Raw genomic sequence first — 17,111 nt, forward strand, 5'->3', positions numbered from 1 at the left:
TTAGAAGACCTGTTTGCTGTTTAGATATTATGTGGGAAAATTTGCTACTTGCAGAGAATTTCTATTATATATATACATATGTATATAATATTTTTAATTAATGTTGCTTTTACTTATTAAGATTTTTTACAAGATTTTATAGTTTTGTCAGGAGGGGTGTGTGTGTGTGTGTGTGTGTGTGTGTGTGTGTTTAATGTTGGAAAGCTCATCAGATATTGTGTACAAACATCTTTTACATTTAAGTTAAAAATATTCAAACACAGTATGTACTTTCCAGAACTGCCACAAAATATTAGGACTATTGTTAGTTATCCTATGAGTTCATTAAATGTTTAAAAATCTAATGCACATAAATTCTCCTTTGATTTAAAATTGCAAAGTGAATAAGTATTGTTAGAAACTTTGGCTCCAATACCAAATTTCACATTAGAGGTTTATACAAAAATCTAGTCCTAAATAATTTGTGTTTACCAGAACATTAGCATATTGTTTCTTCTTTTTCAACCTTTTAAAAATTGTGGTAAAAATATAGAAAATGAAGTCTACCCTACTAAAAAAGTTTAATTGTAAAGTACAGTAATGTTAACTACATGTGCATTGTTGTATGGGAGATTTGTAGACTTTTTTCATCTTGCATGGCTAAAATTCTGTACCCATTACTCCTCTACCCCTTCCTTTTCTATCCCCAAGTCCCTGGTAACCAACATACTTTTCGCTTTCATGAAGTGGTATATTCAGTATTTGTCTCTCTGTGATTGGCTTATTTCATTTATCTATCCTTTTCTATCCCCAAGTCCCTGGTAACCAACATTCTATTTTTTGCTTTCATGAAGTGGTATATTTAGTATTTGTCTTTCTGTGATTGGCTTATTTCATTTGGCATAATGTCCTTAATATTCATCCATGTTGTATTATGACAGGATTTTCTTCTTTGTCAAGATTGAATACTATATCATTGTATGTATATACCATGTTCTCTTTATTCACCCATTGGTGGACATTTAGATTCTTTCTACATCATGGCTACTATGAACAATGTTGAAACGAACTTGGGAGTTCAGATAGCTCTTCAAGACCTTAATTCAGTTCTTTTGGATAAACACCCAGAAGTAGGATTGCTGGATTATATGGTAGTTCTATTTTTAATATTCTGTATTCCATTTTTTTCTGCTCTCATATTTATTATGTCTTTTTTTCTGCTAACTTTAGATTTAGTTTCTTTACCAAACTAACATTCGCCAGTTCTGCTTACCAGAAGTGGTCCGCTAGGCACTTGCATCCCACACTTGGCTTTATGTCAGCAAACTGGGATTCTTATCCATTTAAAATGTAAGGATAATTTGAGATCATTTTTACCCCAAGATGTCTAATAATTTATGATCATCACATTGGATAGGGCATCTTAACTCAGCATTTGGTTCATCTCACAGCAGCAGTGCTGACCATGAACGTATCAAGGAAAACAGGTTAGAAATCTGACTCTCAGGACCCACTTAATTAGAAAGAGACCAAATTCTGAAATGGGTGTCATACCTTCCTGCCACTGAAGCAGTCAGGCAAAAAGACAGGAAAAAACTTAATCCAGTTAAGAAGAATGCCAGGAAAAAGTTAACAACAAAAAAAAAAAAATTCGTATCCTCAGCTGGTCAGCATCATCAAAATCATCCCGTCCCACAAAATCCTCATCTCTTCCAGGAACCAAAGAAATAGCTTCAGCCTTAATTCTCATGACTTGATTATAAATTGGTAATGTTTACAACCACATTGTAAAACAGGGGCTTTGGAAAATTAGACTCATCATTGTAGTCAAATACACCATACTCTCTGCAGAGTTGATGCCATAAGATGGAGGAACCTCACCTGAAGCCTTCTCAGGTTCCTCAGGCTCTTCTTCATTCTATAAATGTTGGTACCTGCTGCTGCAGACCAGCTCAACTGCCACTGGTGCCACTAATGCCAACTCCATGGTGCAGCAGGCTACAGGGAAGGTAGGGTGAGTGAGCAAGCTGAACAGGTGCAGGAGCTGCAGCCTGGGAGTGCTGAAAGGCTGGAGGCAAAAGATCTCAGGTGGATCTCAATGGCAGCCACTGCACCTGGGCAGGATACTCTCCTCAAGCTGAAGCTGTAAGCATTGCCAATTCTGAGATGTTTTGTAATTGCCCTTTTGATTTCTTCTTTGAACCGTTGGTTTTGCCAGAGTGTGTTGTTTAATTTCCACCTATTTGTGAATTTTCCAGATTTCTTTCTGCTATTGATTTTGAATTTCATTCTCTTGTGGTCAGAAAAGCTAGTTGATATTATTTCAATTTTCTTAAATTTGTTGAGATTTGTTTTGTGACCTAATATGTCATCTAGCCTGGAGGGTGTTTCCTGTTTGCTTCAGAAGAATATGTATTCTGCTCCTGCTGAGTAGAATGTTCTGTATATATCTGTTAGGTCCATTTGGTCTATAGTGTTGTTCTAATCCTCTGTTCTTACCTTCTATCTGGATGTTCTACTTATTAAAAGTGGGTTATGATGTCTAGTATTATTGTATTGCTGTCTGTTCCTTCAGCTCTGTCAATGCATTATATGTTGGGTTCAGATATTGCTTTATATATTGGGTGTTCTGATGTTGGGTGCGGATATGTTTAAATTCTTGTATCTTCCTGGTCAATTTACCTTTTTGTCATTATATAATTTCCTTCTTTTTCTCTTGTTACAGTTTTTTACTTACACTTGGTTTTCGTGGTGTAAGCGTAGCCACCGCTGCTCCCCTTGGTTACTATTTGCATAGAATAGCTATTTTATCCTTTCATTTTTGACCTATTTGTGTCCTTAAATCTAAATTGAGGCTTTTGTGAGTAGCATCTAGTTGGATCTTATATACTTTTTGTCCATTTAGCCATGCTGTTGGTTAAATGGATAATGTCTTTTGATTGGGGAATTTAATCTATTTGCTTTTAAAGTAATTGATAGTAAAGGACTTATACTATTAACACTTTGTCAATTGTTTTCTGTCTTGTAGCTTCTTTGTCTTTGCCTCTCTGGCTGTGCTTTTTAGTGTTCATAGAGTTCATAGATTTTTTTTTTTTTTTTTTTTTTTTTTTTTTTTTTTTAGTAATGACTCGCTTGGATTTTTTTGGTAGTAACATGTTTTGATTTTTTTCTTGTTTATTTTTTGTGTATCTTCCACAGGTTTCATTTTGTGTTCACCATGAGTCTAATACAAAATATCATATATTTATAACAACCTTCTTTAAGCTGTTAACTTAAATTCAATCATATACGAAAACTCTGTGCTTTTATTTCTTCTCCCACCACACTTTATGTTATTGATGTTACAAATTACATCTTTTTATATTACATCTCCATTAATATATTGTTGTAGCTATTTTTGTACTTTTATCTTTTAAATGCTATACCAGAATTAAAAGTAATTTATTTAGCACCATTACAGTATTGCATATTTGTCTATATATTTACCTTTACCAGTGAGTTTTATACTTTTAGATGCTTTTGTGTTTCTCTATAGCATTGTTTCACTTCAATTTGAAGGACAGTGTTTAGCATTTCTTATAAAGCAGGCCTTGTAGTGAGGAACTCCCTCAGCTTTTATCCATCTCATAAAGTATTTCTCTTTCATCATTTTTGAAGGATGATTTTATCAAATACAGTATTCTTTAATGACAGTTTTGTTTTTCTTTCAGCATATTAAATACATTATTTCTCTCCCTTCTGGCTTACAAAGTCTCTGCTGTAAAATACACTAATAATCTTATGAATGTTCTCTTATACGTGATTAGTCACTTTCTCTAGCTGCTTGTGAAATTGTCTTTTTTCTTTGACTTTTTATAATTTGATCCTAATATGTCCCTGTGGGGTCTTTTTGGGGTTCTTTGGGGTTCTTCATAGTTGGCATCCAGTGGGCTTCCTGAATCTGGGTGTTCATTTTCTTCCCCAAATTTAGGGAGTTTTTGACCACTACTTTTTCAAATGAGCTTTCCTCCCTCTTTTTTTTCTTTTTTCTCTTTCTGAAAATCCCATAATGATATATTGATATATTGGCCTACTTGATGGTGCCCATTATTCCCTTTGGCTTTCTTCAGTTCATTGTGGGGTTTTTGTTGTTGTTGTTGTTGTTTTCATTTTTGGCTTCTCTGGCTGGATAATTTCAAATAACCTGTCTTCAAGTTCACTGATTATCTCCTCTGCTTTATGAAGTCTGCCTCAGAATCTCTTTAGTACATTTTTCAACTCAGCTATTGTATCCTTTAGCTCCAAAATTTCTATTTGGTTATTTTTATAATATTTTCTATATCTTTGTTGGTATTCTCATTTTATTCATCCATAATTTTTCATTGAGTATCTTTATGATGGTTATTTTGAATTATTTGTCATGTAATTTATATATATTTATTTTCTTAGAATTGGTTTGTTTTGTTCCTTTATTTCTTTGGCTAGGTCATGATTCCCTGTTTCTCTGTGTGCCTTATGACCTTGTGTTGAGATCTGTGCATTTGAAAAAACAGCTAACTCTCTCAGTCTTTATGGTCTGGCTTCACACTGAAAAAAAAAAAAAAGCTTCAAAAATAAGCCTGGCTAGAGATTCTGGGTGCCTTCCAAACTTTTTATATGAGTGCATCTTCACTCTGCTTGTACTTATAAATTTGCAATTAGAGGGATTTTTCTGGTTTCTGTCTCTTGGAGCTCATGTTTTCTTGCTTCTTCTGGTGTCTGTCTGTGGTACTGCAGGTTCTCTGGAATTTCTGTGAGGTGATCAGATTATTTTGTTTTCAGGACTGTGCTTCTAAAGTATGCTGCATCCCGTCAGTGCTTCTAGTTGGATAAGACAGAAACCAGTCCCTCAGGCAAACTCTTTAAAAGCTGGAGTGTTGGACATATGCTCCTTTATTCCCCATCATTTTCCCTGACCAGGGAGAGGCTGACAAGGTATACAGGCTTTGTCCAATGTATCATAGGACATCTGGAACAATAAGAAGCCACCCAACTTTTTTTTGTTCTCAACAGTCTCCAGGCCTCTAGGGTATGCAGGGTCCTGTCAGTGCTCCAAGACAGACAAGACAGAAACTAGTCCTTCTGATAGTAGCCCCAAAACTGGAATGATAGACACACGAATCAACTCTTTTCCTACCCAAGGAGAAGCCATAAATTGCAGTTTTTAAAAAAATCATTCTATGCTGAGTTATGGAGAGAAGCAATAGCAAGTATGTGCTAGTAAAAACCATCATCTTTGTTTTCAGTGGCCCCTAAACTGGTGACATTTCCTGTCAGCATTTATATCCAGGAAAGACAAAAGCTAGTTCCTTGGGTAGCCTTGATGGTACTAAGTCTAAGTGTTAGATGTATGTTCCCATATTCTCTTTCCCTCCTTGATGGGAAGCCAGAAGTTGAGAGTTTCTTTCTGATCATGCCACCCTGTGCCAGGGAAGAGGCTCTGGTAAGTGAGTGCCACAAATTTTTCTACCAACTTTGACGTGGCTGGTTTTGAATTCACCTGGGATACAGGAGCCGCTTAACTGGTTTCTGGTTTTCTTACAAAAGGAATCAGTCAGCATATTGTTGAAGTTTGCTCTCCATGAATAAAGGAAGGTCTTAGGGCCTCCTATTCCACAGTCTTGTTGACATACCCAGCATAAATTCTTGAAGCAATTTTTAAAGCATGCTTTATGCAAGCAAACATCACTTTATCATTTGACTTTTGACTACAAAAATAATTGACCCATATAGAAAGCTGGTTTCTTTAAACTGCTAAGCATATTGAATTGATGTTGTTTCTTTTTAGCTACAAAGCATTTTCTTTTACCTGTTGGCTTACATATGCTGGAAAGAAGCTGTGCCAAGTGAGAAACTACAGAAATATTCCAGTCAAGAAGTTATTTTTTTTCTTGGTCAATTGGAATGAAACGTAAGTTTAATCTTTACTCTGTCTGGATTATTTATCTAATAAAGGTCAGCTTTTTCCCCCTTTTTTTAAAAAGCAAAGGATGTGATTAAAAAATATGCTGCCAGTTGATTTGATTCAGTGGTGTGATAAATATGCTAGGGATAACAGATAACTGACTGTTCAATTCAACTGATTAAAAGTCCATTTAGAAACCTAGACAAGTGTCCAATTCACATTATTGAACTGAGAAAAAAGGGAAATTGAAAAAAGAAGAAGACTTATTAATCATTCACACACTGTGCATATCAGGAATATGCTCTCTTTGAGGCAGGAGTGGAGGGAGTCCAGGTATAACAAAGAAAAGATAGCCCTCCTGATAATGTGGGTAATCTCCATTTTCTCAATTTTCTCACTGAAGTACAAATTTATTTAAACAATCAAGTTTTTTGACAATAAACATCTATATATGTGTAAGCTTAATTTGGGGTGACTGACTCCCACTTCCTTCTTCTGTAAAGATTTGTTAAATCAAGAAGATAAAGTACCTTCCTAACATTATCACTGTCTTTCTCCACTTTTTTGCTCTCTGCACCCAACTTAAGCCCTCCCTTTACTCAGAGCCCCAGATGGCTCATCAGCCTCATTCACAGCTTTTCCATGGTTACTGCTGCATTTCCTCACTGCTCTGCCAGTCATTTCCCTGCAGTCTCTATTGCTTCACTTAGATCAATATTCTTCCCACCTCAAGCAGAAGAAAATTCCCCAGCCTATTTCTCCTCAGCTCTTTCAGATGATCTGGCGTTCTTAGAAGATAATTTGACTCCCAGTATGATGCTTTTCCATTAATAAATACGTGTCAGAATTTGTAGAAGAGGATAATGTTAGATCGCACCATCTATTCTACTCTTACTCTTACCACAATCAATGGAGACTGTATCCTGAAACATGGCACGTGACCTTCAATTCTCACATACTTCATGGCCGCTCCCATTCCAAGCTAAATCTGCCCTCTTATAGGACCATGACAATCTCTATCTCCCCTTCTTTGGGTAAGATTCTTTATTCCTTTGACCAAAGACCTGACATTCAATAATAATATCCCTTTTTCTTTCATAGAATCAACTCTGCTTGTAAAATTTTTCAGTAGCTCTCCAATTCTTATAAGGCAAAGTACAAATTATTTAGCAAAGCACACAAGGCCTTTTGTGGTATGGCCCCTACCTATATCTGCATCTTTACCTCTAGAATTAACCCCATTCCCTGTTCTTGCTATCCACCCGTCATTGGCATCTTATCTACTTACCCTAACTATCCCTTGACTGTCCACCAGTCATTCTTTGCATCTGATCTACTTACCCTAACTATGAACTGAGAAGTCAGGCCTCTGCCAGGGATCCCCCATGCATCAGGAACACAGTGTTCCACTCACCCATCTGGGAAACACGTAATTATCTTTCAGGATGCACCTTTTACCGCCTGTATAAACCCTTCCTGTATCATTGGACAAAATTGTCCATCTTTTCTTCCCTTGCTTGGTGTAATCTGTAAATTTCTCTTATGGTACCTACTGTTTGTGTAGATTTATATATGCTCCTACCAAATGATACAAAGATTTTTAAAAAAATTGATTTAGTCACCATCAGCTAAAACAGCACCAGACAAAGAGTCCCATAAGTGTTATTGGGCAAATTAATAAATTTTGTATAACAAGTGACTCCTTTAAAAAGTTATTAACCAAGCCAGGTGCGGCAGCTCACGCCTATAATCCCAATACTTTGGGAGGCTGAGGCGGATGGATCACTTGAGGTCAGAAGTTTGAAACCAGTCTGGCCAACATGGTGAAACTTCATCTGTACTAAAAATATAAAAATTAGCTGGGCATGATGGCTCACACTTGTAATCCTAGCCACACGGGAGGCTAAGGTAGGAGACTTGCTCGAACCCAGGAGGCAGAGGTTGCAGTGAGCCGAAATCACTCCACCTTGGGCTACAGAGCAAGTCTAAAAAAAAAAAAAAAACTGTTAATCTGCTCAATCCCTAAAATTATTCTTCTGATTTAATTAAAAGTAATTTCTGGTTGTTTTAAAACATCAGATTTATTTTCAACACACTTATGCCGTCATATAGGTAATTCAAGATAAAAATCTAATTCTGAACTCAATTTCAAAGAAAAAATTTTGAATGCTAGTTCTGACACTTACTAACTTGGACCAGTTCCCACAAACAGAAAGTGTCAGAGCTAGCATTTAGACCCACTGTGACTCCTAAGCTGATGGTTTCACTGTGACTTACATACTTTTTCTTACAACATATAAAATCTTGACAAGAGCATTTACATCCCATGAATAGTATTCAAGTTTTAAGTTAAGAAATAAAATAATAACAACCTCTATTCTACTCCATCTTCCTGCCAGCAGCTACCCCATTTCTTTTCTCTGCTTTGTAGTGACACCTTCCGAGTAACTATCTATATTCACTTTATTTAAGTTTTTTCTTTTTCTCTGCTGTATAACATACTCCAATCAGGCTTTCATCACTTCTACTCCACTGAAATTGTCACCAGTAAACTTCATGGCTGAATCCAATGTTTGTTTCTCAATCTTCATCTTACACGACCTATCAGAAGCTTTTGGCACTGTTGATCTCACCCTCCATCTTAAAATTTGCTTTCCACATGGCTGACTCTTACCTCACTGGCCATTTGTTCTCCATGTCCTTTTCTTCTCCCAGACTGATTCTGATCTTAGCCCTTAACTCTCTTCTCTGTTGTATGCGTCATTATTCCCTCACTTTTCTCTTATAGTCGTATACCTTTAAATACAATTTAAATGCCAACAGCTCCCAAATTTATATCACCAACCCAGGCATCAGTCACAAACTCCATACTTACAGAATCAATATATCCTAAACTAAATTTCTGATCTTACATTTCAAACCACTCCAACCATGGATGGCCACTCTGGATAATCAATTCTAATTCTGATTGTTTAGATCAAAATCCTTAGCCTGAATCTCATTTCAGACCCTATGTTCAGAAAATCTTAATGGCACTCTTCTCAAAGCATATCCAGAGTATGTTCTCATCACCTTCAATGGTCTAAACAACCATCATCTCTCCTCTCTATACCACAATAGCTTTATAATGGTCGCCCTACTTCTCTTACACCTTCATAGTTCTTGCACAACAGCTAAAGTCATCTCTTTAAAATATCAGTTCTTGCACAACAGCTAAAGTCATCTCTTTAAAATATCAGTCAAGGCATGCCATTCTTCTGTCTAAAAATCCTGAACTAGCTCCCCATTTCACTCAGTGAAAAGTACTTGCAATGGTCTACTGTTTAGTGTTTTCATTTTTTTTTCGGTATTAATAGGAGACTTCTAAACAATGTAACTTTCAGCCACGTGCAGTGGCTCACTCCTGTGATCCCAGCACTTAGGGAGGTGGATCATTTCAGGTCAGGAGTTTGACACCAGCCTGGCCAACATGGCGAAACCCTGTCTCTACTAAAAATACAAAAATTAGCCGGGCATGGTGGCCTGCACCTGTAATCCCAGCTACTTGGGAGGTCAGGGCAGAAGAATTGCTTGAACACCGGAGACAGGGGTTGCAATGAGCCGAGATCACACCACTGCACTCCAGCCTGGGCAACAAAGTGAGATTCTGTCTCAAAAAATAAAAATAAATAAATAAATAAATAAAAATAAATAAATAAAAGTGTAGCTTTCAAAATCTCTCATTTTTCACTCTCAGAAGCTTACTCTGGTTTTAGCAAAACTATTTCATATACAATAAAACGATTTTAAGAAAAATTGTAGTGATTGCTCATTCTTAAATAGTGTCGTGAGGCAAACGTGGTTAAAACTTGAGATCGACACCTGTTCCTTGGTTTTAAAAAAAAAAATCCGTTTCCACTTACTGATTGTCTCTTTTTTTTTCCTTTTTATCTGAAAGTTTATTCCTTTGATTTTTAAGTAGCCATACAAAAGTTAAAAAAATTTTCAGTGAAGGTAAGATTATTCTGACTTTAAAAATTCATAGGTATTAAAGAATGAATAAATAACTACTTGGGAAGCACTTATTCTTATCCTAAAGGAATTTATTTTTATTAATAAAAACGACAGAATGGAGATTGGCAGTAACTATCCACTGTAACTTATATAATTTCTTTCATTCTTGTTATATAAAAAAAAAAACTCACAAGTAAAGTTATACATGAAGAAGCCAGACTTAATGGGAAAAAAGGAACATTCTAGATCATGTGAGAAATAAAGTGAAATTACAGTTTTCATCCTAGCACAGAAATATGAAAGCTGAATAAAAAGTCAATTATAGGTGAAAGAAAGAACATTAAAGAAATTGCTGTGCATTCCACAGGATCATCAGCGTTTTATGTCAAGTTTCAGAGCTTCTTTTAAGCTGAGAAATATGTCCATATTACCTTAAATGAATATGACAAGTATAAAAGAATTTGAAAGAAAAGAAAGAGAGCACTTTTAGTTTTGGATACCTAAACATGTAGGTATCCAATTTAATATTTTAATCTAAAATTTGACAATGTTAACAATAGAAGGTTCTTCTCACTCTAATCTTTTCTTTATTTTTCTCCATTAAGTCTAGATAGACTTATGTATTTGTCAGTTCTCACACTGTCAGAAAGATACTAGAAAAGACTGGGTAAATTTTTTTTTTTTTTTTGAGATGGAGTTTCACTCTTGTTGCCCAGGCTAGACTTCAGTGGCGCGATCTCAGCTCACTGCAACCTCTGCCTCACGGGTTCAAGCAATTCTCCTGCCTCAGCCTCCCGAGTAGCTGGGATTACAGGCATGAGCCACCATGCCTCAGTAATTTTGTATTTTTAGTAGAGACAGGGTTTCTCCATGCTGGTCAGGCTGATCTCGAACTCCCGACCTCAAGTGATCTGCCTGTCTTGGCAGAAGTGCTGGGATTACAGACATGAGCCACCGCCCCTGGCTGAGAGTGAATAATTTATAAAGGACAGATGTTTACTTGCCTCACAGTTACGCATGGCTGGGGAGGCCTCAGGAAACTTAAAATCATGGCAGAAGGGATAGGAGAAGAAAGCACCTTCTTCACCAGGTGGCAAGAAAAGAGAGAGAGCAGGAGAAACTGCCACTAAGAAAACCATCAGATCTCTAAGAACTCACTCACTATCATGGGAACAACATGGGGGAAACCGCTCCTGTGATCCAATCACCTCCCCCCAGGTCCCTCTCTCAACACCTGGAGATTACAATTCAAGATGAGATTTGGGTGGGGACACAAAGCCAAATCATATCAACTTACATTTCATCTGTCTACAAGGAATGTGTTTTTTACAAACCAGTGTACTAAATGCACAATGGCTGATATAAATAATTATAATACTGATTGAATAAATGAATATAATGCTGGTATACAACCTACAATTTGCCATATATTGTGTTATATAATAGCAGTTCCATTTTGTGAAAAAGGAAAAGTAAGACTTAGAAAGGTTAAATGCATTACTTAGAAAGATTAAATGCATCTTAGTCAATAAGGTCATTTTTTGAGCATAGACATATACAAATCTAAACTTGGACCCATCCTCTCCACAGACAGTTTATGTATTGGCATCTCACAATTATCATTAACTCAATAATATCATACCCTAAACTGTACTAATTATTCTCATCCCAATTTCCTCTTACTTCTGTGTTCCCTATCAGTTAAAAATATCTGTTGTAGGTGCTGGAGAGGATGTGGAGAAATAGGAGCACTTTTACACTGTTGGTGGGACTGTAAACTAGTTCAGCCATTGTGGAACACAGTGTGGCGATTCCTCAAGGATCTAAAACTAGAAATACCATTTGACCCAGCCATCCTATTGCCGGGTATATACCCAAAGGATTATAAATCATGCTGCTATAAAGACACATGCACATGTATGTTTATTGAGGCACTATTCACAATAGCAAAGACTTGGAACTAACCCAAATATCCATCAATGATGGACTGGATTAAGAAAATGTGGAACTCGACTGCTCTGGGGGATTCGTGCGCGGTAAGAAGCTGCGCGGCAGCGCAGTGAGGTACCTCTGATGGAATTATGACCAGGTGGGCCCGAGTTAGTACCACATGTAACAAGAGACCCTTGCCTGCAACATCATGGGAGGACATGAAGAAGGGATCCTTTGAGGGAACAAGCCAAAACCTACCAAATCGTAAACAACGTGAAGCCAATAGGCTATCCCTCAAAAATGATGCACCCCAAGCAAAACATAAAAAGAAGAAAAAGAAAAAGGAGTACTTAAATGAAGATGTGAATGGATTCATAGAATACTTAAGACAGAATTCACAGATGGTTCACAATGGGCAAATTGTAGCAACAGACAGTGAGGAAGTAAGGGAAGAAATTGCAGTTGTTTTAAAGAAAGAGTCGATGGGAAGGAAGAAGATTAAAAAGACAAGCGGCAAAGAAAAATGCAATGGTGTGTTTCCATTGTAGAAAACCTGGCCATGGAATTGCAGATTGCCCTGCCACCCTTGAAAATCAAAAAGACAAGCGGCAAAGAAAAATGCAATGGTGTGTTTCCATTGTAGAAAACCTGGCCATGGAATTGCAGATTGCCCTGCCACCCTTGAAAATCAAGACATGGGCACTGGGATATGTTACAGGTGTGGGTCCACAGAGCACGAAATAACCAAGTGTAAGGCTAAGGTAGACCCGGCTCTTGGCGAATTTCCTTTTGCAAAATGTTTTGTTTGTGGAGAAATGGGGCAGCTGTCTAGATCTTGTCCGGATAATCCCGAAGGACTCTATGCTGATGGTGGCAGCTGCAAGCTTTGTGACTCTTTGTGGAACATTTAAAGAAAGATTGCCCTGAAAGTCAGAATTCAGAGCGAATGGTCACAGTTGGTCGCTGGGCAAAGGGAATGAGTGCAGACTATGAAGAAATTTTGGATGCACCTAAACCGCAAAAACCCAAAACAAAAATACCTAAAGTTGTTAATTTTTGATAACAACTAGCACCATCATTAGTTACCACCTCGTCGCTACTTTCTAAACCAGGCCCACATCACGAGTTAGAGTTGAGCTCCCTTGTAGCCAGGACTATACTGTAGATATCAGTATGATCTGGGTGTGATGGAAAACAATTTTGTTTATTCTGTCCATCAAATTGTACTTCTAGCACTGTTTGGAGAAAATTGAAGAATAAGATGATTAAATGGATTCTCTAAAAGAACATATTTTAAGAGACAGAACTTAGGCATAACCAAGTAGTTGTATACCTGATTGTAACAATCATCTTTTATAAAAGCAAAATTATGCATAAATGTAAAACACCCCTAAACAAAGGGTACAAATGAATTTTTGGTTATATCATTTTCTTGGCTCAAAGTATCAATTTATTATTATAATAGAAATTTATAAGTTGCTAGAGAGTCTATATTTTTAAAATATGGAATAAAAATCCATTTTCTATTGTGGAAAAAAAAAAAAAGAAAATGTGGCACATATACACCATGGAATACTATGGAGCCATTAAAAAGGATGAGTTCATGTCCTTTATAGGGACATGGATGAAGCTGGAAACCATCATTCTGAGCAAACTATCGCAAGGACAAAAAACCAAACACTGCCTGTTCTCACTCATAGGTGGGAACTGAACAATGAGAACACTTGGACACAGGGTGGGGAACATCACACACTGGGGCCTGTCATGGGGTGGGGGGTGGGGGGAGGGATAGCATTAGGGGATATACTTAATGTAAATGACGAGTTGATGGGTGCAGCACACCAACATGGCACGTGTATACATATGTAACAAACCTGCATGTTGTGCACATGTACCCTAGAACTTAAAGTATAATAATAATAATAAAAAGAACTTATGAACACACAGAAGGAAAGAACAGACACTGGGATCTACCTGAGGGGGGATGGTGGGGAGAGGGAGGGGAGCAGAAAAGATAGCTATTGAATACTGGGTTTAATGCTTGGATGATGAAATAATATGTACAACAAACACCATGGCATGTGTTTACCTGTGTAACAAACCTTCATAGGTACCCCCAACCTAAAATAAACGCTAAAAAAAGAAATTCTGGAAATAAAAATATGAAAATAAAAAAACCAAAATATCTGTTGTAATCTAGAAACTAGAATGCATCTTTAATTCTTTATTGTTTTAGTTCACTGGTATGCCAACAATCAGACATTAGTTATGCTTTTTACTTTTTTTTTTTTTTTTTTTTTTTTTTTGAGATAGAGTCTCGCTCTGTCGCCCAGGCTGGAGTGCAGTGGCCGGATCTCAGCTCACTGCAAGCTCCGCCTCCCGGGTTCACGCCATTCTCCTGCCTCAGCCTCCCGAGTAGCTGAGACTACAGGCGCCCGCCACCTCGCCCGGCTAGCTTTTTGTATTTTTTAGTAGAGACGGGGTTTCACCCTGTTAGCCAGGATGGTCTCCATCTCCTGACCTCGTGATCCGCCCGTCTCGGCCTCCCAAAGTGCTGGGATTACAGGCTTGAGCCACCGCGCCCGGCCGCTTTTTACTTCTAAAATAGCTCTTCTGTCTTTCATCCTGCTCACTGCTCTATGACCATGCTGGATCTGGATTTGATTATCTCAGTGGACACCATGAGAAGGAGAGAGAGATGTACTTCCTCAAATTCAATTATGGTCATTGACTTAACTTCTCCTTATCCCCAAGGTTGGATGCTGTACAGGCACTGAAAAAAAGGAGTCACCAATGTTTGATTTGAAACCCAGGGTAAAAACTGCTCCCTAGTCTCCAGATTAGAAAGCCAATTCCTAGTGTGAGAAGATGCTTAATATTACCTGAGGCCTCAGCTGGGTGAACCTCAGTCAGCACCTTTCAGTTGGACAATAGGCTTTGGTCATCATTGGTACTCTAATAATCACCTACTGCTCAAACAATTTAACATCATAGTTCAACCAGGAATGACAAGGCCAGTAGATTCTGTGTATTTCCCTCACACCTCATGGCCATCAGGTATCATCCCATAAAGCTGCTCAGTCACTCTTCAAGTCTCCTCTGTATCCTTCCCATTCATCAGTGATTTATCTCCCATGACTCTGGCCTTGTCTGCCAAAGTTTATTCCAATTTTCTCATTCCTCTTTAGCATTCTCACCTACTAGTAAACATATCTCCCCATCTCAGCTCCTAGGAAAAAAACATTTCTTTCATCTCTTGATCTCCTGAGAAAATTGAAAGAAAAAAATTTCTTTCATTTCCTGATCATATAATTCTATACAATTCAGATGACTCCAGAAAAGAATGAAAGGTACATGTCTCCCTGCCCCTATTAGGGATGTCAGATCACAATCTCAACTTTCTGTCAAAAGCCCCTTCTCAAACAATCATGCCACCTATGTATACCCCACCCAGTCTTATAGTAGTATTTATGACCTTCTGGACACTACCTTATATATATTGATGCCTTCAACCCAAACTCGAGTTTTTCTCACCATCAAAAACCTTGTGTCTATCCTTAGCCAATTTAATTTGCTAGTATCTATAATCTATCCAGTATCTGAGTTCAGAGTGTCTTGACCTTATCATATCCAGAGACTGTATATGTGTTACATTTCAGTGACCATCCCACAAATTCCTAGGACCTCATCATGATCCAGAATGGTTCACATTTAAAATGACAAAAAACTCTCTACAATTTGGCTCTTTCAAATATTTATTTTTGACTTTAGGGAAAAGTTCAAATTCTTTTGCCTGGCATGTAGAGCTCTTAAGTATTCTGGCAACCACTTATCTTTCTAATTACATCCTCCATAATTTCCCCTGTCAACTTGACTTCATCTTTTGTTCTAGCCACAATGAACTGTTCACCATTTATCAGACACACCTAGTCGTTCATCCATATATGCCCCTGTCTGTGCTTTTTCCTCTTTCTGGAATATTCTTTTCCAAATCTCCACCTCATTATAGCTTAATCTTTCAGAATCATTTTGAGTTATTTCCTGCCTCCTCCAACTCCCTAACACAGTGTCTTTCTAAGTCTGTTTTTCATCTGTGCTTGCAACAGATTAAGAATAAATGTTCAAGTTATTGTAACTTTTAAAAATACACCTACATGTCAACATGATCAGGAATAAGTTTCATCAGTTAACAAAAGCTCACTATTCTACATATTTCTGTTGAATTTTCATTTTTACAGATTAAACAAAAAATTTCAAGAGGCAGACTCAATTCAAATAGTTAAATATCTTTGTCCCAGACCAGTACAGTATAAGAACATTTTCATTAAAATATCAGTACAATTGGGTAGGTAATGCTACTTCTTTCTTTTGTTCTTAGGATCAATTTTCCCCTTGAAATAAAGTCACTTCCAAGGGAATCCATGCTCACTGTAAAACTGTTTGGGATTGCCTGTGCAACCAACAATGCAAATTTACTGGCTTGGACTTGTCTTCCACTGTTTCCAAAAGAGTAAGTGTATCAATTGTGAGTAATAAGCCTATCATTTCAATAAAACATTCTTAGAAGTAAATATTTGGGAGTATATGGCATAATGAGGAAATCAAGACATTTTATTCTAAAATGGACGTAGTTCAATATAAATCATGACTGCTGAAAGCAGAACTGAAAAGTAAAATTGTAGAAATGGCTTTCAAAACAGGACTCATGCTGAACTTGTCAGCGGGGTCATTTATAATGAAAAGGTATAGGCATGACCAGTCTCAATTACTTTTTCTTTTCTGACCAACTGATTTCTTTGGAATTAGTAATTCAAAATGATTTGGATTAATACTGTCATTTAGAAAGAATATAAGTCATGGAATTCTGGCTAAAGTAAAATTATACAAGGTAACTGACTTTCTGACCTCTTCTTGTCAAGAAGAAATATTTAGTAACTTTAAGGTGATATTTTTCAGAAAACTAGGTCAATTATAAGTTCAGATATTCTCTCAGAACTAACGATCATTGCAAAATGAAGTGTTCATTTAACCATAAGTCTTGGAAAATATTAATATTCAGAATACTTGATAAAATCAATTACATGATGTTCTATGGTATTAAGGAAAAAATATTTTTTAAAAATCAACCATTTTTCACATGGCTAGTCTTGCTTCAGAATCAAATGATAAAATTTGGGACTTTCAAAAAATCAGCACATATATTGTAATGTTAATATTTTTATAACATATGTTTTTCCCTCTGCTGTTTTAGAAAGATATGGTGATACAAATTTTTTTAAGTTAT

At 36.9% G+C, this 17,111-nt stretch overlaps 1 protein-coding gene, 1 long non-coding RNA gene and 1 pseudogene across 10 annotated transcripts in view; 2 read left to right on the top strand and 1 right to left on the bottom strand.

The window, feature by feature from the left end:
* PIK3C2G (phosphatidylinositol-4-phosphate 3-kinase catalytic subunit type 2 gamma) overlaps positions 1-17,111 on the top strand; it is a 423,460-nt gene that overhangs the window by 117,095 nt on the left and 289,254 nt on the right. For all 9 annotated transcript variants that reach the window (XM_028829285.2, XM_028829284.2, XM_028829283.2 and 6 more), the window contains 2 exons: positions 5,786-5,908; positions 16,206-16,337. In XM_028829285.2, the coding sequence (XP_028685118.2) occupies positions 5,786-5,908; positions 16,206-16,337 (255 nt within the window). The remainder of the gene's footprint in view (positions 1-5,785; positions 5,909-16,205; positions 16,338-17,111) is intronic.
* On the bottom strand, positions 11,904-13,377 carry LOC144332682 (uncharacterized). Its single transcript, XR_013400652.1, has 2 exons — positions 12,476-13,377; positions 11,904-12,380 (listed from the first exon to the last, which is right to left on the bottom strand). It is a non-coding gene; the product is annotated as an uncharacterized LOC144332682 (long non-coding RNA).
* Positions 11,977-12,887, top strand: LOC703174 (zinc finger CCHC domain-containing protein 9-like; annotated as a pseudogene).

Source organism: Macaca mulatta, chromosome 11, assembly GCF_049350105.2.
Source record: "Macaca mulatta isolate MMU2019108-1 chromosome 11, T2T-MMU8v2.0, whole genome shotgun sequence".
NCBI lineage: Eukaryota > Metazoa > Chordata > Mammalia > Primates > Cercopithecidae > Macaca > Macaca mulatta.